At 33.6% G+C, this 23,174-nt stretch overlaps 4 protein-coding genes across 7 annotated transcripts; 1 reads left to right on the top strand and 3 right to left on the bottom strand.

Annotated features, from left to right (window-relative positions):
- Positions 1 to 217: 217 nt before the first annotated feature.
- Positions 218 to 4,758, top strand: LOC123004883 (gem-associated protein 5). The gene is made up of 13 exons (XM_044398389.1): positions 218 to 506; positions 558 to 690; positions 742 to 973; positions 1,022 to 1,997; positions 2,051 to 2,290; positions 2,343 to 2,514; positions 2,569 to 2,740; positions 2,787 to 3,196; positions 3,245 to 3,410; positions 3,454 to 3,738; positions 3,792 to 3,939; positions 3,998 to 4,261; positions 4,310 to 4,758. Exons 1-13 carry the CDS (start codon positions 334 to 336, stop codon positions 4,608 to 4,610), a joined length of 3,672 nt encoding a protein of 1,223 aa, XP_044254324.1. The 5' UTR covers positions 218 to 333; the 3' UTR covers positions 4,611 to 4,758.
- Positions 4,753 to 6,292, bottom strand: LOC123004885 (mannose-6-phosphate isomerase). The gene is made up of 6 exons (XM_044398395.1): positions 5,916 to 6,292; positions 5,729 to 5,870; positions 5,523 to 5,681; positions 5,302 to 5,469; positions 5,051 to 5,253; positions 4,753 to 5,006 (listed from the first exon to the last, which is right to left on the bottom strand). The coding sequence occupies exons 1-6, from the start codon at positions 6,279 to 6,281 to the stop codon at positions 4,809 to 4,811; spliced, it is 1,236 nt and encodes a 411-aa protein (XP_044254330.1). The 5' UTR covers positions 6,282 to 6,292; the 3' UTR covers positions 4,753 to 4,808.
- A 297-nt stretch (positions 6,293 to 6,589) lies between these two features.
- Positions 6,590 to 12,189, bottom strand: LOC123004884. Of its 4 annotated transcripts, none has more exons than XM_044398391.1 (6): positions 11,912 to 12,188; positions 8,737 to 8,873; positions 7,529 to 7,927; positions 7,170 to 7,391; positions 6,959 to 7,120; positions 6,590 to 6,906 (listed from the first exon to the last, which is right to left on the bottom strand). In XM_044398391.1, the coding sequence occupies exons 1-6, from the start codon at positions 12,119 to 12,121 to the stop codon at positions 6,633 to 6,635; spliced, it is 1,404 nt and encodes a 467-aa protein (XP_044254326.1). In that variant the 5' UTR covers positions 12,122 to 12,188; the 3' UTR covers positions 6,590 to 6,632. The 4 variants fall into 4 exon arrangements, with proteins under 4 accessions (XP_044254326.1, XP_044254327.1, XP_044254328.1 ...); XM_044398392.1 differs by lacking the exon at positions 11,912 to 12,188 and adding an exon at positions 10,072 to 10,344; XM_044398393.1 differs by lacking the exon at positions 11,912 to 12,188 and adding an exon at positions 8,926 to 9,525.
- A 445-nt stretch (positions 12,190 to 12,634) lies between these two features.
- On the bottom strand, positions 12,635 to 14,294 carry LOC123005273 (cytosolic 5'-nucleotidase 3). Its single transcript, XM_044398953.1, has 5 exons — positions 13,863 to 14,294; positions 13,650 to 13,809; positions 13,409 to 13,601; positions 13,125 to 13,358; positions 12,635 to 13,077 (listed from the first exon to the last, which is right to left on the bottom strand). The coding sequence occupies exons 1-5, from the start codon at positions 14,137 to 14,139 to the stop codon at positions 12,976 to 12,978; spliced, it is 966 nt and encodes a 321-aa protein (XP_044254888.1). The 5' UTR covers positions 14,140 to 14,294; the 3' UTR covers positions 12,635 to 12,975.
- Between the last annotated feature and the right edge of the window lie 8,880 nt (positions 14,295 to 23,174).

The raw sequence follows: 23,174 nt of genomic DNA, 5'->3' as shown, positions 1-23,174 counted from the left end.
GGTGGTGACATTTTTCTCGCGTGGTCATGTGACAATTGTCAAACATTCGAATTTCATTACATTAATAATTTAGAACAAGTCGTTAAATTAAATGTCGTTAAATTACAATCACATGCGATAAAGAGTATACAACGGAATATTATGATCACTTAATTACATGCTCGAAAAAATTAAAAAGCGTTTCGGTCTGAAGAACATTCGCAACTTCTAACTTTTTGTCGGACGCAAAAATTCGATAACCGCGAACAAAACACATGTTCAAGTTCGAAGTGGTTCGAAGTAAATGCGTTTTAAAAATTTTCTTGTTGTGAATTTTTTTAATAATTTAGTGAAATGAACGAGCTAGTGGTTCCTCCTGCACCACTTTGGTACAGGAATTCGGTGGTAGCATGTGCCCCTGACAATACTTTGGTTTATGGTTCAAAAAGTGATATCGTTATCATTAGAGAAAAAAACCCTGAAGAAGCGGCTGAAGTTAAATTGATTCATTTAGCTCATTCAAAATTGTATTGAAGTTTGATTTTTTTTTGACTATTTTCTTATAAATAATGTTTCAGTATCACGTCAGTTAGTTTGAACAGGAAATGGAAGGAGCCCCATTCGTACGTGGTATCTCTGGGGGAAGAGAACGTGATTAAGGTGTGGGATTTGGACACTTTCGAGAAAAAAACCTCAAATAAGGATCATTTGGTAAGTCTGTTGTTTATATGTAGAAAAGAAAATAATTTGAGAGAATAATAGGAACACAAAAACCCAGTAATTGGGGCTGTTTTCGCGGGTGATGATCGCGTCGTTAGTGCATCATCAACCGGTTTTATACACCTCTGGAATATCAATACAAATGAATCCAAACCTTTAAAAGATTTATTTAAAAGCAAGGTCACTCTAACTTGTCTTTCGTCTTGCCCTCATGCTGGTTGGCTAGTAGCTTTTGGTTTAATCAATGGCGTGGTGATTGTAGCCGATTTACGTCGTAAGTTTTTGAATAAAAAATTTTTTTTTGCTTAAATAATTTGTTCAGGAAATGGTCAAGTTTTGTATAGTTTGAGAGGCCACTACCAAGCGGTTGTTTCTCTTTCTTGGTGTCCAGCACCAATTAATGTTTTTCCCAGACATGGTCAGAATACAGTTAAAAATAAATCACCAATAAGTGAGAGTGAACAAAATGAAAGCTCTGGTGCAGAATCAGTTGATAAGACTGTTATAACCAAAGAAAAAAATAATCCTTGGGTGAATTTAGTACATGCAGATGATGGTGAAACTTCAATTGAGAAAGAAATTCACTTGGAAACAAACTCAGATTTTTTAAAAGATTGTGATAATCTTAAAAGTAAAATATTGGGCCTTGAATCAGAGCCTAATAATGAAAAATTTGAGCATGTAAATAACTCAGCCGTTGATAAAAATGAAAAAAACGAAATTGAACGTGAAGATAGACGTGAATTTCTGCACGAATTGGACAGTGGTAGACCTCTTCCAAAATTGTACGACCCAAGTGGTGATTTTCTGGACGATTCTGTTCTGGATTACGAAGTTGTTGAAGATAAAGATGAAGGAAATGAAAAAAATATTGATAAACGTGAGGAAAAAAGTTATCAAACAGAAGAAACTCAGGAGAAGTTTGATTCGCCGGAGAAATCGGAATGCGATAGCGTTCTAGAATCCGAAACTGAAAAACCTGATAACATTTCAGAATGTACAAAAAATAAAGAAGACGGTGACAAAGTAGAGGAATCTCCAAAAGCTGAAGAATCGATTGAGGAAGAACCAAGACCTGAGTATTTGCTCGCTTCGTGTGGAAAAGACAAAAGTGTTTACATCTGGAGAGCAGGGACTGATGGTAGAATGCAGACATTTTTCCAAACCAATAAAAAAACAAATATTCGAAGGAAGAATGAAAACACTTGGATTTCTCTCTGTTGGATTGCTCCAGATTTACTGTTGACTTCCTCATCGAAGGGCGAACTTCTAGCCTGGTCTTTGCCCAAACCAAAAACGTAACTAATGAATGTTAAATAAATATTTTTTTGTACAAAAATTAGATTTCTAGATCCAAACAATCCAAACTTGTTCACGTTGAACATTCATCCCTCATTTTTAACATTGTAACACCTCCCAAATACTCGACTGCTTTTAACTGGCATGAAAAACACGAACTCACTGCGTGGACGTGGAGCCAAGACGGACGTTTAGTTTATTTTGATTTGGATGCAGAAAAAATACGGATGTGTTTTTCGTGTGTAACTGCGTTTATTACTTGTTGTGATACTTCATCTTTAGATCCAAATCGGTTTGTTTTTTTAACGTGAGGTTAATTTTATTTTAAGTAAATATTTTAACAGACTGGCAATCGGTTTGAAAGATGGTGGTATCAAAGTGTGGGATTTGAGTCTTCCACATACGAAAATTATCACAATGCAGAAATATCAACCAAAATATACACATAAAGTAAATACCATTGCCTGGCATCCCACTAAAGAAATGGTTCTTGGATTCGGGACTGAAGAAGGACGAGTAATTATATTCTTAATCTCTAGTTCAAATTTTTTTTTTTTTTGATCTATGTAGGTCGGATTTATCGATCTTGTTTCGAAGAAAACCACTCTATTTCCTCATTATTTCTGCAACCAAGTTTACAAAGTCGAATGGGGTCCTGTTAACGGAGACACAAATAATTTAGGGCTTTATGTAGTTGCTGAGGGCAAGATGGTCATTTACGATATGCAAAAGGTCGACCAAGGTATATTTATTGAAATTTGGGCTTCAACTAACTAATTAATTTCAAGGACCCGTTTGTTTGGACATTTCCGACAAATTATACGTCTATAAATTCGCTTGGAAGCCGGATTTTAGTTTGCTTCTATTAAATGGAAAGGACGGTTCTTTGGTGGTCCTTACAACCGATTTAGTGGCTATTACTACCCTTTATCCGAACGAAAAAGGCCTAAACGGCATCGTGTGGCACCCTGATTCTTTTATGGATAAAATCGACGTTTCCCCTCGATGTAACTGGTTTGCAGCGACGACAACTAAAGGAATTTTAGTGTACGATTGCGGGTCAATCCGAGAAAATGATAATTTTGCTGAAAAAATTGTTGCAACGTTTGAGGGTCATGTCAAACCCCCCTTGGCCTTGGCTTGGTGTCCTTTTGACGGTAATAGAATCGCATCGACGGCTTCTGATGGACTTGTCCATGTATTTAATTCGAAATAAATAAAACCAAATTTGATAATGTTTATTCAGGTGTGGGATGTGTCGACGAAAACTGCAATTGCGACCTTTGTTGACTATTATTTAAGTCATAATCCGGCAGTTGTTTGGAGTCCTATCGACCCCGATTTAATTATTACAGGCGATAGGGTAATACAGGTTTGGAGTGTTTCCAAAAATCCGCCAAAATTGGATGAAGGTAGGATTTTTAAAAGAGTTAGAGATTATAAAAGTTTGTTTAGAGTTTCTAGCTGAGAGAAAACGTATTGTGACTAAAATAAGTAAAAGCGATGAAAAAATTGATAAAAATAGAATTATTGTTGAGGTTCCGAAACCTAAAACTCCATCTAAAAACCACATAGTACCTACTTTCTATGTATCAAATGATGAGAATATAGAAATGCAAGTGGACAATATGAGAAAATTGATAGACCAAATTGAAAATAAAATTACAGACGATGTCAAGTTAGGTTCACTTGAATTATTTGGGACTAAAGAACAAGTGTCACAGCTTTTAGATACAAATTGTAAGTATTTAAAGTTTTCCAAAATAAATAAATTAATATTTTTTTTTCTAAAGATGTTCAACAGAAAAAAGATGGTAAATTTAAATCTTGTGAATTGATTTCGCTATGGAAAGGTAATGTGGGTGATTATATTCAAACGGCCATTAACGAGAATCGAGTAAACCCAACAGTTATTAATCTAGCTCCAATGGTTTCATCAAAGTGAGTATTATATTTCACAAGTAATCGCAATTTGTTTTGTTATTTCGTGTTTGAACAGATTATGGCAAGATGCGTGTCTGTCATATGCAAAGAAATTGTCAGAGGACGCCGCATCTGATCCTCTCGAAACAGCGATGTACTTTTTAACATGTCATAAAATCGAAGAAGCAATAAATTCCCTATGTGCAAGCCTAATGTTTAAAGAAGCTTTAGTTTTGGTCAAACAGAGGCTTCCGGAAAATAGCTTATTTATCACAGAGGTTACACAAAAATGGGCCGAACATTGTGTTACCACTGGAAATTTCGAAAATGCGGCTTTTTGGTAAATTAGCTTTGTTTTATGATTCTCTGTGATGTTGATTTTTTTCAGTTACATTTCCATTAAGCAGTATGAAAATGCTGCGAAAGTTTTGGCGCGAAGGAACCACAAAGAATTTCTAGATTTTGCAGCCGAATTGGCTGAGAAAGCGGGAAATAAGCAACTGTATGACTCGATTAAATATAAATGTAGTGAGCTTGAAAATGTTCCACAAAATGGTGCAGGTGATGAGGTTCCATCTCGAATTGATGCAGTTTTGGAGAAAATGACTGACAATCAGGATACAGTTTCGGAGAGTAGCTCTGAAGTTGGCAATGAATCTCATACGGAATCAGCGAATGGTGAAAATTAGTCCTCAGATATTGGTGGTATATAGAATATTGTTTAAGTTTTAAAGACTGACTCAAAACCGAATAGTATTTTCATTTTTATCGTTTTTGCTTTATTATTTTTAATTTTTCCTTTCTTTTGTTTATTAGTAAAAAATCTTTTTTAAGAAATATTGCTTTATTCCCGTTATAAAACCTTGACCAATACAAAAATACGAAATTTATACATTTGCAAGTGCTTGGTAAATAAGCAAATCTTCAATAATGTTCTCAATTCTTAGTTCTTGATTAGCGGGCAAGAACAAGGCTGTTCCTAACACTAAATCAGTACCGTTTGATTTGGCTTTGCCTCCAATCACAATCAAAATACTGGCAGAAGTTCTCTTTTTGATTTGATGATTTTTCGTGTTAGCAGGGACCTAAAGCTGATTACAGAATATTACACTTATTTTCTTATCTTTACCTTTATTTGGATCACTGCAAAGTCTGGTACTGGAGGTTTAAAAATTAGGGTACAGGAATCTTCGATTTCTGGTTTGAAAAGTTTCCTCTCTGGATTCTCACCCTCGTAAATAACCATGTCACATAATGTTTTAAAGTCAATTAATTTTGGTGTAAGTCCAGCGCGGACAACATTGTCTGAACAAGCCATACATTCAATGCAGTCTGGAAGTCAATTTAATTATTAGAATCATGAAATTACTTTATTGTTACCTCCATGAATGTAAGCATGAGGCAAATTAGGTCCCAGAAAAATAGCTTCTCCAGGTTTTAGTTTTAGATAATTGAGGAAATACACCATGAAACAACCCACATCATCAGGGTATTGCTCATAAAGCCGTTCAATAAGGCTTGCTTGCAATTTCTCTCTCTCTTTTTCATCTGTACAAACATTATTATGTCATTAAATTACGAAATTTGTCAAATAGAAATACCCAAAGTCTTAAGCCTGTGTACTAATTTTTTTAATTGTTCACAAATAACATTTTTATCTGTTATAAAAATAGTTTTAAATGCATCTTTTAATAAATCAACACTGTCCTGTTTGTGTTTATCTGCAACGTCGCCTGTTACTGTTTTTAATTCCGGAATATCTGGAAGTAAAAATGTGGAGAAATCTTAGGAAAACATTTTGCTATACTTTTAAGAAAAAATGCAATTTCTGGCAAAGGCCTAAAACCGCACAAGGCTTCAAAAGGAGTCAAAGCGATGGCCATTTCAGGCTTGTGATTAGGGTCCTTGTATATTTCAGGATGTTGTTTATGTAACTCTTCAGCATGTTTCTAAATATTGACTAAATAAAATGATTTATTTTAGTTACAACTTACCTTAGACGGATGTGCCTGGACGGACAATGCCTGATTCACCGACAAAACTTTAAACAAAAACGGCAACTGATCACCAAAAACTTTCCGGACGTTAGTGCCCAAATATTCCGGATATTTTGCTATTAACTTCGAAAGGGGTTCTCCATTTTTTAGGCTGGAAGGGCCATTAACATGAGTCCCCATCCAAAGCTCCGCGTACGGTGAATTGTCGTCAATTTTGAAATTTTTGTCAACATTTGAATGTAAATATGCGACTTTACTGTCTTTGCCTTTCTTTCCCCATGCATAAGTTTGTATTTTATAATTCAATTCCATTATTTTGGTCGTGAATACTGTGAGGTTATGAAATTTTGACGTTAATGACATTGAAACGTCAGAAATGTCGTTTAAAGGTCCTGCGTTAAGCCCCGTTTACGTTTTAATGTGCATTTAAAATCGTTGATTTAAAATCTGTTTTGATCGTGAATTAGCAAGGAAAAGTTGGTTTTCATGTATATCTTTATTGTCCGTTCCGATTTTTATTTTACATTATCATGTAAAAAAAGGTTAAGCAAATGTGCTAGTAGTGAAAAAATGGTTTATAAACCTCGGGAGAAAACAATTTTATAGACTCGCTCTCATTATTACTCTCGCGTATAATTCAGCTTTAGCAAGGAAATAGCAAGGAAATTTTCTTGGAAAGTAATTTTATTCTTTGGTTTAAATAAATAAATAAGATTAAGTTGTTGAGATGCCTCCTTGGTAAATGCGTTTCGAGATTTGAGTATTCCCGTTGTTTGTGGTCCAGAACCAAAAAAAATTCGATGGTGTCAATCCTCGTTTACTAAATTCTACTTCTATTAAAAGATTGGCCATAATTATTAAACTAATTGAGAAACACATGAGGGCACAGAAACAACAAATTTCGTGGATTGTGCCATCTTCCGTCCATCTGTCATACCGTTCTTCTATACCTTTTCGTAGTCGCCTAAATCGTCTCACTAACCTATGCCTGAAATATTTTTATTATTAGTTTTCTCTTTCTAATTTTTTTATATAAAAACCTGAGTGGAAGCGGTGAAATATCTGTTTCAACAGATGGTGCACTATCTTCTGGACTAGAATCGTCTTCATGAATCGATTCGTTATCGCTATTACACGATTCGTTGGTCATTGGTTCGTTTTCAACCATTCCTTCTTTGATCTTGACTAGATCTACACCGAGTCTGAAATATTGATTGATTAGAAATTCGCGATTTTTCCTCATTGGCTTACTCTAGCCGATTAGGTCTAGAACTGCGCGCTAAAGAGGAAGCTCGCAAGGATAAATCCGACGTCCTTCTCATAATTTTACGAGAATCTGTACTTTTAGACATTTCAATAGGACGTGTTATTGTCGCAATACTCGCCCGTCTTTTTGTAATCATTCTACCGTTCTGGCTAGTCGCAACCTGTTTCTGTGGAGCTTCCGACGAATTCGAATTCTGCAGGACCCGCCTAAAAGTATCCCAAAAAATGATCTCGCAGTGGTCTTATGAAAAATGAAAAAAACGCTTCTAGTCAATAAACCGACACCACCAAGTATGAATTCCAGGATGTAGATAAGCCGGTTTTTACACTCACTCAAAACTCACTTTGTGTATTGAAGTTGTCTCCGGGCCGAATCCCTTTGTTGCTTAAGAAGATTCACATGATTGATCATCACATTGACGGACTCGGAGATGCGGTGTTCGTGTTGAACGGCTCCGTATCTTTCGGAAGAAATGGTCGCGTGCGAAGACGCCTTCATGACGATATCGATTTGGCCTAGGAGGGACGACAGGAGTTCCGTGGTCTCAGCATCCACACACAGAGACTGCATTTTGTTGGCTTTTTCAATCAGTTTCTCGATTTCTGTGTTCAGATTCGTTTCGGTTTGGTCGCGATAGCGCCTCTGACGCTCGCATCGGTCTTTGATTGTAGCGGCGTCGATGGTAAAGGCGAGAGACAACGACACGAATTTTTGCTCGAGCTCCTCGTCGCTCAGACGTTCCCTGACAATCATAATCTGAGATTAAATTGGACTGAATTCACCTAAAAGCTTGATTTACCAATGAATTATTGCAAAATCTGGTCGTTAGACTGTTACATATTTATGAGATAACCAATTTGTAGACAAGTGATAAATTTGTCCAATGTTGGATCGTTTTCTTATCAGTGCGGTTAGAGGTTTTTTTTAAAGTAATTAGCTCTTAATTAATAATTTGTGCGGTCCATTGTTACTCAAGATATTCAATTGTGTTATGGAAATTTAAAAAGGGGCTTTTCCTTTGATACGCAGATTTCGCTACATAAATCTATAATAATGCGTCAAAATTCTTTTTTCTTTTGTGAATTAAAGCCAAAAATAATATTTCATTTGAGATTTGTATTTTACTACCATTTGTTTAATTTGCCACGATATTGGGTACAACGTGTGTAAGTTTAATTAGTTTTTTAATGGGCTCAAATTATGACATACATATCTGTGCGTGGGAAGTTTAAAAATAGCTCTTTTGCTACAATTTTGAATGATTTATATTAAGCGCAAATCGGCGGAAATTCATCGTTTATTCAAACAGAAAATATTTTCTTTGTTCTTGTGAAACGCCCACGCAGGAATGTTTCAGAATAACTCACACTTAGATTTCCTCAATGCTATCACAATATCAAAGATTCGGCAGTTAAAATTGCAAGAAAAATAAACGAATTCGCATTGTGAATGAAGAAACGGTAAATTTTACCATTATGGTCATCGTTAATGGCCAAGCAGTCCAAGGCTGCGTACATTTTTGTAAAAATTGCAGTGTTGGCGAATAATTACCTGGGGCCGTTACCGAGGAGTCCCATTTTCTCCAAAACGGAGTCGGGTAGACTCGGAAAAACCTCGAAAGGCTCTTGGTTGGGTAGTCGATAGGCGGCCCCATCGGACATCGATCGAAATCTTCTAAAATCTGCATTCTGAAACAAAGAAATAATTAAGTATTGGACGTTAAAGGCGGCCACAGCAAACCTCGTTCCTGCTCATTTAGCGGGAAGAAATCCATTAATAATTTCGCTCCAATGTTTTAATCAGATTCTTGTATGTTTATTTATGCTGAGGTTTGGCGTGGAAAGGGGCAATAAGTTATATAAAAGTGATGGGTGGCGGAAAAAGCTGTAATTTCTCTGGAACTAGGACATCGATTGATTGTGCAAAATTTATCTTGCCGCTGGATGCGTTGAGATGAGAGTTTTCCTTGATGGATTGTCACATTGACATGATTTTTTTTTGCCTTTGATGGAGTAATGCGGCTTTTTTGTTTATATTCATGTAAAAACCGTTATGAAGGTTTGTTTTGATTATCGTTTCTTATAGGATATTATTTAAACAGAGCTTTTTACAAAAATAAGCAAAACAGTTTCCAGATTCCTCATTATTCCCTAAATATCCACGAACTCGTGTAAAAATAAGAAAATTCCTTTATTATGTTATCCAAAGTTAAATCGAAACACTTGTGTATTTTTATTCATTTCGAAATTACATAGTACGCGAAACACTGTTTCATTTATTTTTATCAAACTTAGTAACGCGAAGCACAAATAAACAACAATTCCACGAAAATTGTCTGATTGTCTTAATTAAAATTAAAATCATGTGGCCCAATTAAAATTTTTATGACGATTTCATGTCAACGTTTTGCATTTCATTACTTTTTTATTTCATAATTGAATAATAAATCTTACGTCAAAAATTAAACGTAAACGATTCTTTGCATTTTTAAAATTCGCTTTAATTAACAAAATGTTTGCAGAGTAAATTATAACTGACATTAATGAATGTGTCTTGATTTGAGCACCACGAAATGGCTTAATAAACAACGCAATAATAATTTGAGGTTTCGTTTACACCAATTAATTTCTTTTACATTAGTTTGTTTGTTAATTCCATAATCCTTTAACTTTCCGTAGAAACATAATTGCTTAGTAAAATATAGCAATTAGTATGGGAATGTAAAGTAGAAGTAGGTAATAAAAAAAATTAATAGGCCTCGTAATGTCTGACATCGCACAAATTTAAATTATTATTGCTAATCATGCTTGACCTCCCTATGTTATTGGATTTTTTCAGTTTTAATCGTTAATGAATAAGGAAAGGAGTTTTCAGTATGAAACTTACCAATGTTGTTACTAGAATTTTACAATATAATCCTATCATTGCACGGAAAATAAGTTAGGTCACATATGTCAAGTATTTTCTTATCATTTGAGGTCTGAATAAAGATTAATCTTAGAGAAAACACTGATTCTGAGTTCATTGTTTATTATTATTTTATCAACATTTTTGGAAAACTCGGCACTTTTTTTATTTTTATTATTTTGTACACATCATACACGTATTTACAATTGAGCTTGGTTGTTGATTGTTACATTTTCAAAAGTTTATAATAATACAATTTAGTTCCAAGGAGAAGTAAGTAAAAATTACCTAATATATCTGCAAAAGAAATAACTTGTTCTTAGGTGAACTGATCGAGTTTTTCGTTTGCAGACAGTATAAAATTCCTTGAATTCATTAGATTGACCACAATAAAGAATAAATTATTAAAACGATCGATGAACCATGCAGATCAATTTTTGATGGTTTGATTGCGAGAAAAACGCCCTAACGACCAAATTATTCACTTAAATATCATAATCATTTACTGGCAAGAATAGTGATAATTTAACAATGTTTACTCCGTTCATTATATAGGATGTCCCACGAGTAATAATGAGCCTGATTTTTTTTTAGAAACAACCAAGATTACATTTCCAACATGTATTTGGTTTTAATAAATTAAACTTAGTGACCAGACAGCACCTCAACTTTAATGTATAAAAAGTCAAACCTTGGTGAATTTGGTGAGATTACTAAAACATTTAGCAATGGTGATGATTCTCAGTTATGGAGAACCAATGTTTAAAAACCGCTTCGGAGGCTGCAGCTTGATATCCAAATAGACGGGTTTCGAGTATAATTTTTTTTTTAATGATAATGTGATCACTATTTTAATTAATTAAAACCAAATATTTTATATCTACGTTGTCTTTGAAATGTTAAATTGGTTGATTCAAAAAAAAATCAGGCTCATACTATATCTACTACAATGTTGCATTTTTGCAACAAACAAGAATGAGAAACGGCGGCATTTCATTTTCATTTCATTTGATTTGGTTTCACTTTAGTTTTTATCAAAACATAAATTCGAAGATCTTCTGTTTGATCACTTCTAATAAAATCGTTTTCATTAGGCTTGGTTTGTTTTTTCTGGACATTTTTCTTCAAAATGGACTTGGATCACAAATATTAAAATATAAAATGGTAATGTAACTTTGCTTTTGTTACTTTTATAACGTGAATTTTTATTTTATATAACCGCATTAGTTATTTTCTTAAAATTTCCAATTTAAATTTAAGTTGAAATTAATTTTGATAGCACTTATAATTATTTTACTTATTTTTTGCTTTTACATTTCACTATGTTTTGCACTCGATTTAATTACTGAGCCATTTTCATTAATTAAGTTTACTGGTATGAAATTAAGCATATAATTATGTATTTCGATGTTTGTTTGTTTTTTATTGCGAAGTTTAAGAAATGAATTAAACATGAATTTGATTAAACAGAAAACCATGTTAAGGCAATGAAAACTGAAATCTGCTGAAAATGAATGCTCCAGTTGTTATGTAGTAATTTTTCCGATTAGATAATAAAATTACCTAATTGCAGTTATAGTTTGATAGTATTTAAATTTAATCGTGTGGTCAATCAGGATGTGGTCTGGTAGCCTGATATAAAACTAAGGTTCACATTGTTTGACCCTTCTGATTAAAGACAATGGTGAAGCAATAATGCAATATGATTGTTGAAGTAGCACTCAAGTTCGCTAAAATATTATCAAACATCTATTGTGAAGATAGGGGCGAAAAAATGTCACAACAATAGGCTGAGCCTCGCAAGATGTAATCTTCTCACCTCAAGTACATTATCCTTTTGTGTTAATTCTTGTACTATGGATGACTTTCGCGATAAACCCTCAGCATCTTCGCTCGAATCCGAATGGAAACTAGAGGCACTGGATACGGACACTATAGATTCGTTTCGGTTTCTCTTGTAGGAACTTTCATAAACTTCCAAATTATTATTTAGTTCGAACGGCATCTTCGACACCCGCGTTATCGACATTATTTATGTTTTTCGGGTCGCTTTTCGAACGTCGCGTCGCCTCGAATCGACTGAGTTTCGTTTTAAGAGTCGTCCCCACTCATCATAATTTACTTACATATTCGCGGGTTGTCTTAGTGGAAAACTCAGCGACATAAATTTTCCGAGCTAAATTTATATTTCGCCGAGAAAATAGGGCGCAAAACGGCATTGCATCGCAAGTTTATTAAATTGGAACGGAATTCAGGCCACAGGAAATAGTCCTGCTTTGTTTATTCATTAGCGAAAAAATAATTATAAATAATAATTGACCTATTAACTCGTTTCACGTCTTTGGGACGAACTTGAAGGCTGTTTCTAATAAGCTATAAAATAATTGCTTCATATTTTATTTGATTGCCATCTGACTTGTGGACTCCATTTGATAATAAGTTAATTATCACTTGTATTTCCTGTTAAATATTTCCCATGAAGGAAATCCACTACTTTAATTATCATACATTGTAGGAGACAAATGGAAATAAAAGAAACAACTGTCATTTTCTTGTTTATTTGTTCAATAAAACATAAAAAGTGAAACATCATCACATGAAACATTGTGAGATTGATAATAATAAATTTCTTGACCTTAAAAATCAAGTATCATAGTATCAAAGTTTCGACTGTATAATTATGTAAATAATTAGTCAGCAAATTAAATTTGTGTAAAAATATACAACAAAAGAGCACTCCTATGTTCCATTGTTTTTTTTTTGCAAAAACAATGTTTTTTAAGCATAAATAATTCTTGGGAACTAATTTGACTAAAAATAGATCAAAGATGATTTGACCTCTATTTCAAAATATCAGTTAAGTAAACAATGTGTATACACCAGTCATTTGATTAAATTAATTATGGCTCTTATAACGTCCATAGTTTGGTCATCTTCCAATACTATATCAAAAGTGTCCATATATGCGGGCAAATTGCCTTCAATCTAAAAACTTGCAATTACAAAATGTAGTAAAAGAAGTATTTAACAACCTTCTCATAGATAAAGCCTATTTTTAGTACATAGTTAGCATGAGCCATGCCATCTGCCATTTTAGCGTCGCCAAGCGAGTCTCCCAACAAAATAACGTTATTACGATTTTTGACTAAATCAAAATATTCCGTATTTTTAATTGCAAATTCATTCTTGTTTAAAACATGTATCAGCGGACCTGTGAATCCCTCAATCGTTCCGCTCTCATCATATTTCAAAAAATTCGAAATGACCTGAAAGACAATTTATAAAAGTTGCTTTTAACTGTTTTAACTGAACTTACTTTAACGTTTGGTAAGTACACATTTTGGTTTTTCAAAACAGAAACTACAATGTTTCCTAGACCGGCTGAGAAAACTAGGATAGGCACATCCTGACTCTGCAGGGCTTGAAAGAGATCCTTAGTGCCATCACGTAAAGAACTTCCCGCTTTGGCTACTGCCTCATCAATTTCTTTGCAACTGACTGTTAAACCACTGTTCACATTTTTATAAAAAATAACAATAAACGGTATGATATTTTACCAAAGAATTTTTTCTGATTGCAGCCACCACTCTTCCATCAATTTACGTTTTTCCTCCTCTGAAATATTGGGGTCGTACTCAAGAGGGAAGTATTTTTCGGTTAACGCATTTGTCTTTTCCAAATATTGCTCGGTAACTGAAGGACAGCACTCAAAAATGCCTGCAATTAACACATTTAAGATCAGTTTTTTTTAATTAAGTGAAAAAACTTGCGAAAACTGCTTTTGTGTCGTTTGCCATTCTCGTGTTGTTTAGTAAGTGTTTGGTCAAAGTCTGACACTACTTGCAATTGTTGGAAACCGTCATTAATTATACCATTTAGTTTAGCGTTCAACTTTTCCGGGTCTTTAATATGAACGTACGTTTTATTTAACTCTTTTATTTCTTTTACAAAATTTCTTGCCATTGCTTCTAACCTAGAATAAAGACGACGTGTGCTGTCAGTCTGACAGCTGGGATCGAACTTGGTGGTTAGTGCAGAAATCTCCATTTTAGTTGCGGGAAGTTTGAATTTGGAATGTGCAAATCTAATTTCATCACCAGAACTTACATTGTGAACTACTTTTAATTTTGGGAAATGTTTTTGAAAAATAGTACGGAAAATTTTGAATAATTAATGAAATATTTGAAGTATGAAATGATGACAATTAATTGTTTTTAGAGAATTAATTGCAGTACAAAAAAAGGTAATAAAAATAATTAAAAAGTATTTATATAAATTTAATGAGTACAAATAAATTTCCAGTGTAGTTTTTTTTCAGCTGTGAACCAGTTTTATACGTTAACTTAGTAAAGAGTCGTAGGAAATGCGTTTATGTGATACAGGCTGATTCACGTAATTTTACGAAACTTTAATGCAACCAGTTACACATTTTATTTTTCTATTTGATTTGATGTATTTTTTGCAATTATGTTCGATGTTTAAAAAAGCCAAACATCAACAACAGTCACTCATGAATTTTTTTGTTACTTTTCGATAAATTTCTTGTTAATTGAAAGCTATTTCAGTGACAAAAATTAATAATTAGCTGTAAGGATCGCAATCTTATATAAATGATTCTTTAAAACAAGGTTTTATCGAATCTTTAAACAGACATTTTGTAACTGATGACTTTTGTGATTTTTCTACAGTAGTTGTTTTCAAAATTGGGATAACTTTTTGTTATTGGAAGTTTAATTGGTGCACCACCTAATTGTAGACAGTGACCAAAATTGGCTTTGCTGTAAACCCAGTTAAAGTCATAAAGTGCGCGTCAGCTCTTTGTGATAACTTAATCAATTCTGTGCGGAACGAATGGCTTAAAAACATATTACACATTTTATTTTTTCCCAAGTCTCCTATGCGGAGCTTTCTGAATGCGAGATCGCGATAAGTCGTTCGCGCTTGAATAGGGTTGAGATAGGCGACGCTTTTTAACCCGGTAATTGAAGAAATGATAACCTAAGACTGCTTTTTGTCGTTATCAGATTACTATTAGTCTGTTTGCGCCGAGGGCAGAGCGCGGTACGCTATAATATGTATGTATAAACTTAGCGAATGTAATTACGGGAGTTTGTGATTAATGAATCTCTGGAGAGGTAATTAGACTCTGAACCTTTCGCCTCCAGTTCAGAAGTCCTTAGTTGCTCGCCTATATCCTTCCTCTCCATCGTCTTTGTGCTAGTTCCGTTCGCTCCTCGGCCTTTTCTTCACGCGATTAGGGGTCGACTTCTATTTCGCACCTGAAAAATTTGTAAACTGATTAGATGTGTGTGAGAATGGGGACATCGAAACGGCTTAACACTGAGAAATGGCAAGTGCCTTTCAGGGTCGGAGGCGGATTACATTCGATAGAGAGTGCAAGTTCATGGATTCCATCCGATCTTATCTCCTTGCGTCTTGTATACACGTGGTTAATACTTTACACTCCCACGAAGGATTCCAATCCTTGACATTACCACTATCGATGTTACGGATTTCCTGCTATTAAAATTCGACAAGATTTCACCCTCTCTCACAAGATCATTAGCTTTATTTCAATCTCAGTAACTAAATATAAAAGAACAAAAAAGTTTAGACTTCTAACTAAGCTGTTACGGAAGATGACAGAGATGATAAAGGCGAGGAAAGAGCAGACTGAAAACCTCACGAAAAAATTGCTTCGTTCTGGCTTCCCATTGAATAAATAACGTAATATAAATCGATCGCGTTTACTTGTAAAATATCTCAAATAATTGCCAAAGAGATTAATTCTATTCTCTATTCAAAAGGGTAAGTAGGTTATTCTTGAGACCACTGAACACAGCTTGTTGATTTATTTTTATTATTTTGTTCACTCATCTACCTTAGGAATTGTTAACCAAATATTTTTCTCGTTAAATAAAGAACAAAAGAAGTAATTTTATTTAATTTTTATTCATAATTTAATAAAGTACCTACTTACTGTTCTACTTTAAAATCACGAATTTACCATGCACTTTACGATAAACAAAAAAATCAAAAATCAAAATGCACTAACCTGACAAAACAAAAATCCACTATTTATTCTGGAATAGAGTTAAATTTGTACAATACTTAGAATTGTTCTTGCTGATGTTTTTTTTTTTTTTTTATATAGACACAAGATCCAATTTTTCCGTTAAAATTATTATTTTAGATAAATTTGCACTTTTTCTTCTCAAACTGAATTTTGGAAATTATACATTTTATCTAAAACACAAATTCCTATTCATAATTTAGTTGAAAATCACAAATTCACACACTTTACTTTGCGATAAACCAAAAAAGAATAAAATTAAAATGCACTGACCCTATATGGGATCTTCTTCTGGTACCATTTGTAGCAAGAGGAGCTTCTTCATAGAACGGACCTATTGAAAAAAAAACACAAAATTAATACACTGTTTTTATTAAATTAGTTTAAAATAAAATTTTAAAGTAATTTTTATAAAAAATAAAAAAATTATTGTTGATTTACCTTTTAATCCAGATCCCTTTAGCACGATTGCTTTTTTTATTCCTCAGAAGACTCCTTCCACTAATCACTCGAAATTTTAAAAATTACGCACTTCTAATAAATGTCTAGTAGGCACTCGAAAATACACGACACACTGTGTGTACAGCCCTCATTTCAACACAATTTATCACTGAATTACCAAATAAGTAATAATTTATCCGGACAATTATTACAATTCAAGTAACTTGTACATACCGGAGCTTGGCTAAGACTGACTTGTTATTCTAACAATATTCTCAAAAGCGGCAGGATCCACAAAAATACATTCCTTCGTAACAGTTTCGTAGAAGTCCTTTCTTTGGGACTGCGTAATCCCGCAATTCGCAACGTCACAAAGTAATTCAAATATTACTCAATTTTATCTTTACCATGTTTTGCGCCCTTTACACTTGTTTACACAACAAACTGATTTTTAGTTGTACGATTTGCTTGACATGACGTCAATATGCTTGCATCTGATTGGCTACGAAATAGCGTCTTGATGTGTCCAAATACGAACTTTTACCGATTAAACCAATGAAATCTTTCAAATTTTTGAAATTTATCTAATCAGATTTAAATTTAAATAAATTATCGATAATTTGCCCGTGTGCTAAATTACCGCGAATCTGATTGGATTTTTTTTAAATATATATTTTTTTAAAATAAAAATATTGGTTTCTTTTCGGGAAATAGTTTGCCAACATTCCTGGTGCATGCCAAATTTGTTCTAATTTTAAATTATAGACAATTTGGCATGCACACGTGATATTACTATTGAATTTTTACTTTTGTTTAAAGTTGACCTCATAAAAAGAGCCGATTTATCAAAATCGACTTATTATAATTATGGAATTTTTCTAAAATGTCCAAATCCAACATTCAAGTAGCACTAAATTTGAATTATTGTATATATTATATTCACACGTACAAAGTCGAATTTTTTGTATTTTTCCGGATTTTACACTTTTCTTTTTAATTCCGTCTCAAATGATAATTTTTTTTTTAGAATTCGATCAAATGACTCAAAATAATATGTGTAATCGACAATCACTTTAAGCAAAAATTTGAATCATCAAGTATTAAATTAATTAATTAAAAAAGAATGTAGATGAGTAAGTGTACCCCGCTTTCACCCTCTATAGATTTATATTTGAGTAAATCTAAATTTAAGGAAATAAAATCCTGATTGTGCCTTTTCTGAAAGAGCTACGTTTATTTTTCTCATCACTCTTGCGTTTATTTATGGCTCAATTAATCCCCTTCTTGGTCTTGCAGTCGGTTTTCCGCAAAGAACTTTTAATTAAATCAGCGAGTTTCCGAATCCGAGGTATTTTGAAAAATTTGCATTGACCCTATCAGTAATAGAAAAGAAATAAAGATAACAAAAATTCATCTCGTGTTCCAAGTTTTAAATTTCAAATTCTGTTGGCGAGTTCTTCAACCCTCTCGTTTCATTTGAATGCCGTCTACAGAAGTGAAAATAAGTCATCAAAATTAATAATGGATTCCAATAGGCTATCATGAGTTTCCCCTCTCGGTTACATTATTAATTTGCGTTGTTTGATAAACTTTTGATTTGATCGTTGTCTCCATATGCATATTATTCACTCCGAATATAAAATCAGGGAGAAACACATGAAGGACATCTTCGACGTTTCGTTCGTTGGAGCAGACAGTTAAATAAAGGGTTGACTTTAGCCATCGCAAAGTGGCAGGATATAAATCGGCAAAGTAAACAGTCCTTTGTGACTGTTTGAGTTGAACGAATACGAATAAGAATGAGCTCTAAAACTGAGTTAAATTGAAATCACAGTTCTGTTTCAAACACTTGGGTAGCTTCCGCTTCAGACTAGACAGTTTGTGATGTCGCTAGGTGGAGATAAATCGGGGTTGTAGTTATTAGAAGAAAAGAACCCTTTGCACCCTAATTTACGCGACAAGTTTTCGATATTTTGTTACCTTCAGTGATGTGTCGTGAAGTGGGAGGCATTTGGTTTTTAAAACGGATCTCATATCGCGATAAAATAACCGTTTTCGGTAGCGCATTATGCGCGAATACATTTGTATTAAAATATTTAAAATGAAAACTCAAACGAAGGAAAATAATGCCAGCCGTGCCGACAACTTTTGAATTAAATTATTATTCAAATGAAAAGGCGGTAGGGCGAGGGTGCGTCGTCGAATCAGCGTCGGCGGCAGGAAGAAGAAGATGTATTTTATGCTTCCTCTGTCATTTCCGGTATAGCTTCACGGCACACAAAGTTTGACCACAAATGAGTTACCGAAATTGCATTTGAATGAAAAATCAGAAATAAAACTAGGGGCGATAATTTGCGTTTTAATGAAGGTTTATTTATACGCTTAGGACGGAAGTACACACGCAAAGCAGATTATTTCAAAGCGTATGCAGTTAAGTGTGCTGTATGTATAAATTTCTCTAACTAACCGTGGGTATATATTATTCAAAAACACACATAATTCATTCCGGTTACATGATGAAAACTCGGCAATTTTCACCTATGTGTGCGCAAAGTTTCCGTAACTTACGCGCCTTTACCTTTTACTGTTTCATGAATTGGAAATGTAATTTTCCCTCTACGACAATTTTCTCGTAAGCCCTAAGTATAAAATACTTTTTATGTACCTTATGAATATAATTATGACAGCTTTATGCGCATTATGTTGCCTCCTATCATGGCCCCAGCTATTTCCTTCGCAATGTCCACCCGTTACAAATTTTAATACACTAACTTCCTATAGAAAATTCCCTCGGGATTCCGTATTAAAAAAATTCTCCGTTAAGATACACACAAATACTTTCAAGTATACCGCATTTCATAAAAGCCGAAGCGCACTAGCACATCGCCCGGTTCAGATTTTAACGTAATTAATTCATCTCAATTTTGTACTTGCAATAATTAGATTATGAATCAAGTTGGTAATTAAGCGTAACAACTTGTATTTAATATCAAAGTGCTCGATTTAAATTAATTAAAACCGGTAAACGAAAAACCGTCGATGTCAAACTGATACAACGGTTTTCCTGAAAAAGTTAATCGAGCTTACGGTTTTCGTTATTTGAGCGTCTTTGAACTCGTTATTAAATTTGCGGGCTAATAACACAAACGCACTTCAATATTGCAACAGAAAATAATTCATTCTCAAATGTTATTACACCGGATTGCAAAGCGCGTTTCCGCCATCCTTCCACTCATTTCTATGAAGAGGACCTCTTCAGACTCGGTCCGAGTGTCCTTCGTCCTCATGGAGTCACCAAAACAAACATTATCTGCAAGTTTGTTGCAAAGCCGGACGAATCTACTTCACCTCAGCAATTTACGAATACCAAAATTTCAATATGAGCTCGTTGTCGAGTTGCATATTAGTTGAAATTTCATTATCGAAATTCCGGACTTGCTGAAGCGTCTTGAAGGTCATCCAAACCACTTGCCTTTGAAGGTTTAATAATTATTAATTAATTGCAGAATTAAATTATTACCACTACGAACGGACGGGGGTGCACTGTATTAGCTAATTAGAGGAAAACCGTGGCTATAATATACAACAATCAATAATATCGCCAACTTACGATCTTTACCTCCACTTTCTTAATTAATCCTGAGGACTGAATTTTATTAAGCCTCCTGTTTTAAACCTACACCAGTATAATTAAACGCTTTCTCGAGGGATTATTTGTTTGCTAATTGTAACAACCTTATCCTTCTCTAGATCTTTTATACATAAATAATCACCTACGTGAGCTGTCTTACAGGACAAATAAATATTTTGAGAATTTGTAGGGGGTCAGGCAGGGTAATTGTAAACACAGAAAAATTCTAAACAAGCAATACCTGCAAAAACTCGCGTGAGATTTCAAAAAAGGTAGATCTTCATATAGGATACATAATAGCGTTTCTTTTGACCACAGCTGAAAACAATGCGTTATGTTAAAAAATTGTGTTTGAAAAATTTTGTGTTCTAAAGTTTTTGTATTCTGCATTTTCTGAAGTCTTGTACAAGTGTACAATCAGTTGAAAAGTATGTTGTTCCTTTTTTTACTATTGTCAGTTAGGTCTTCATTTATTTTTCAAACAAATTTTATTTGTGCAAGTGGTTTATAGGTATGTACTATGATCAAAAGAAAAAAAATGCAGAAAAAAATTACCGTCAGAAATGTCTTTCAGGTCTTGTAAAATAAAGTGAAATTGTCGACGTTTTTTAACCGACTTGCAGTTAGGAGAACTAATATGATCTCTCGGTATTTTCTTTATTTATACAGATTTTACTACCGGACAAAATAATGTGCACAATGCGTATAGACCCAAAACAAAACGATAAGAGACAAAACAAAAAGAGGACAATTTTTAAAAGTGTTCTTTAATGACAGTCTACTACAGTTAGTTTTTTGTGATATTATTAATTTTTGTAAAATTGTTACTCTACTATGTCATAAATTTTTGGAAAAAAATGAGCTGATAATTAATCCTGCCTTCTCTAAAAACCGGTCTTGCATTTGAAACATTGATGATGTTTCCCACATCTCATTTATTTTGATTACATTTGTAGAAATTTGTGCTTTAATAAAAAGTTCAAAGAAGTGGGTCACAAATGTGCCTGTAACTTATTAGGTCTTACCTCATATTAAATTGGTTATAAAGAAAAAACGGATTGGCATAATATTATAGAATAGATAAAAGAGGCCAGAAAATTGAAATAAAAGCACTCACTAAGAATTAGTTATTTATAATTATTTTACGAAGGGGTAGCAGTTTTGGAATATGTGTATAGCAAGTCAATAAAGCGAATTAAATCATCTTTGTAATTTTTGTAATAAATTTGGTTAATTTATTTAATTTTTATTTTTTATTGTTCGAACTATGAATGTTAAATGATATTAATACATTCTTTGAGAAATTTAATTGCCAGTAAACGTTGTTTGGTTGCATTTTCGAATCGCTGAAAAATTTATAACCACTTGGAATCGTTCTTATTCCTTGTGATTGCAATCGGGAAAATGAAATTTTGGCCCGAAGCTTTGAAATCTCATGAAGTAATAGCCTCCGAATCAGTTACAGATTTGCGTCAGAGTCTGTGATTTTGCCTAGTATTTGGCGGTATTTTTGTGTGATTTTGCGTGAAATCTGCGAGTGAATGCATTGATTATTGTGTATTCGGAAGGTTCGCTGTAACAATTTAAAGTCTGTAAATTAAGTTTTCCGGCAAACTTTCAAGTGACAGCGGAGTAATTGTAAAGTTGTCTGAGTTGTTTCTAAAACCGCTGTGATAAATTATGCGTAGATGGTCGCGAATTTACACCGCCCTACGAATTATTATTTACAACCTGTTTATATAAGCTTTGTAATTACTTCATAAAACGACTTAATGCCTCACACTTAATTAGATGTCTGTGCGTTTATTGTGCACCTTAGCCGAGCCGGACGGATTCCTTCCGCTCTTGTCTCAAATTAATTAGCAAACTATAACACAAGTGGGGTAGTTTTCGTCTCGTTGTTTCCGGTTAATCGGTCGTAGATCATCGTTATTATCCAGAATAAGAGTTCGGTGCGAAATTCGTAGGAGCCAGTCATATTTTGTGCTCCGTTGGTCTCGAAAACTACGTTCGGGGGGTTTCAGAGGACCATCCCTCCGATGATCAAATGACTTACGAACAAATGAAGTGTGAGAGATGGCTTGACGGCCGCGAAAATTCACACTCTGAAGATTTTGTAACTAGAATCGAAAACAAATGTATCAATTTCTCGCCCTGTCTACGAAACTCTTACTTATTTTAGGACGTAGAAAAAATATCACACTTTTTAACGAGTTTTGTTTTGAAATGTACGCTAACAATAAAATAACACTTTGAAAACTTTGCCAGATCGCTTTTAAAGATTTGAATGTGTCGTCGTAATATATGTGTGTCGTACTACAAACCACGAAACGAACGGCATAAAGAAAATTAGGGGTGGGCGACTCGGAAGAACTCCAATGAGGAATAGCGGAGATATCGCTTTTGTATTTGCATACATTTTAAAGTCATTTTCATAAACGAATTTTCAGATTTTTATTCGTGGCCAACAAATTGTTCACATTCTTTAAGTGTCCGAATTTTAATACATAAAATACATAAAAGTTGTTATGTTAAATTTAAAAATTATCAAGCTACTAAGTTAAATACAGATGTTGGGGGTTCAGGAACTTTAACATTGTTTACTCTAAAGAAATCAATAATTTAACCAGAAACATTTACATAAGCTGATGGTTTGATGTTGCCTTTTTTTAATATATTTTTTTTAAACAAATAGCCTAAGGACAAAATTAAAAAGTTTGGAATACTATTATTTAAAATTACATTTATTAAAAATCACTTTTCTATTATTATTATTTTTGATGCAATGTTTCACACGTATTTTGAAGTGTTTATAATACTTAATTATATTTTCGACATTGTTGGGTTATTTTTGTATTTTATTAAGTAAGATTTTACAGATAATAAACTTTTTCCTTTTTTAATTAAGTCCTCATATCAACGGTCACACTTTTATTA

The sequence above is a fragment of the Tribolium madens genome, unplaced genomic scaffold (genome assembly GCF_015345945.1).
Source record: "Tribolium madens isolate multiple individuals breed KSU strain unplaced genomic scaffold, Tmad_KSU_1.1 Scaffold_20;HRSCAF=117;Tcas5.2_LG4, whole genome shotgun sequence".
Classification (NCBI taxonomy): Eukaryota; Metazoa; Arthropoda; class Insecta; order Coleoptera; family Tenebrionidae; genus Tribolium; species Tribolium madens.
The sequence above is the reverse complement of the archived record's forward strand: the minus strand, read 5'-3'. Positions and strand labels throughout refer to the sequence as shown.

Coding starts and splice junctions, on each gene's coding strand:
- LOC123004883 (XM_044398389.1), top strand. CDS start 334: ATGAACGAGCTAGTGGTTCCTCCTGCACCACTTTGGTACAGGAATTCG. Junction 2,291..2,342: donor TCATCTTTAGATCCAAATCG/GTTTGTTTTTTT, acceptor ATATTTTAACAG/ACTGGCAATCGGTTTGAAAG. Junction 3,739..3,791: donor ACAGCTTTTAGATACAAATT/GTAAGTATTTAA, acceptor TTTTTTCTAAAG/ATGTTCAACAGAAAAAAGAT.
- LOC123004885 (XM_044398395.1), bottom strand. CDS start 6,281: ATGTCATTAACGTCAAAATTTCATAACCTCACAGTATTCACGACCAAA. Junction 5,470..5,522: donor ACACAGGCTTAAGACTTTGG/GTATTTCTATTT, acceptor ATGTTTGTACAG/ATGAAAAAGAGAGAGAGAAA. Junction 5,007..5,050: donor TTGCAGTGATCCAAATAAAG/GTAAAGATAAGA, acceptor AATCAGCTTTAG/GTCCCTGCTAACACGAAAAA.
- LOC123004884 (XM_044398391.1), bottom strand. CDS start 12,121: ATGTCGATAACGCGGGTGTCGAAGATGCCGTTCGAACTAAATAATAAT. Junction 7,928..8,736: donor CTCCTCGGTAACGGCCCCAG/GTAATTATTCGC, acceptor TATGATTGTCAG/GGAACGTCTGAGCGACGAGG. Junction 6,907..6,958: donor ATTTCACCGCTTCCACTCAG/GTTTTTATATAA, acceptor AAAATATTTCAG/GCATAGGTTAGTGAGACGAT.
- LOC123005273 (XM_044398953.1), bottom strand. CDS start 14,139: ATGGAGATTTCTGCACTAACCACCAAGTTCGATCCCAGCTGTCAGACT. Junction 13,602..13,649: donor CAATCAGAAAAAATTCTTTG/GTAAAATATCAT, acceptor AAATGTGAACAG/TGGTTTAACAGTCAGTTGCA. Junction 13,078..13,124: donor TAGGCTTTATCTATGAGAAG/GTTGTTAAATAC, acceptor GCAAGTTTTTAG/ATTGAAGGCAATTTGCCCGC.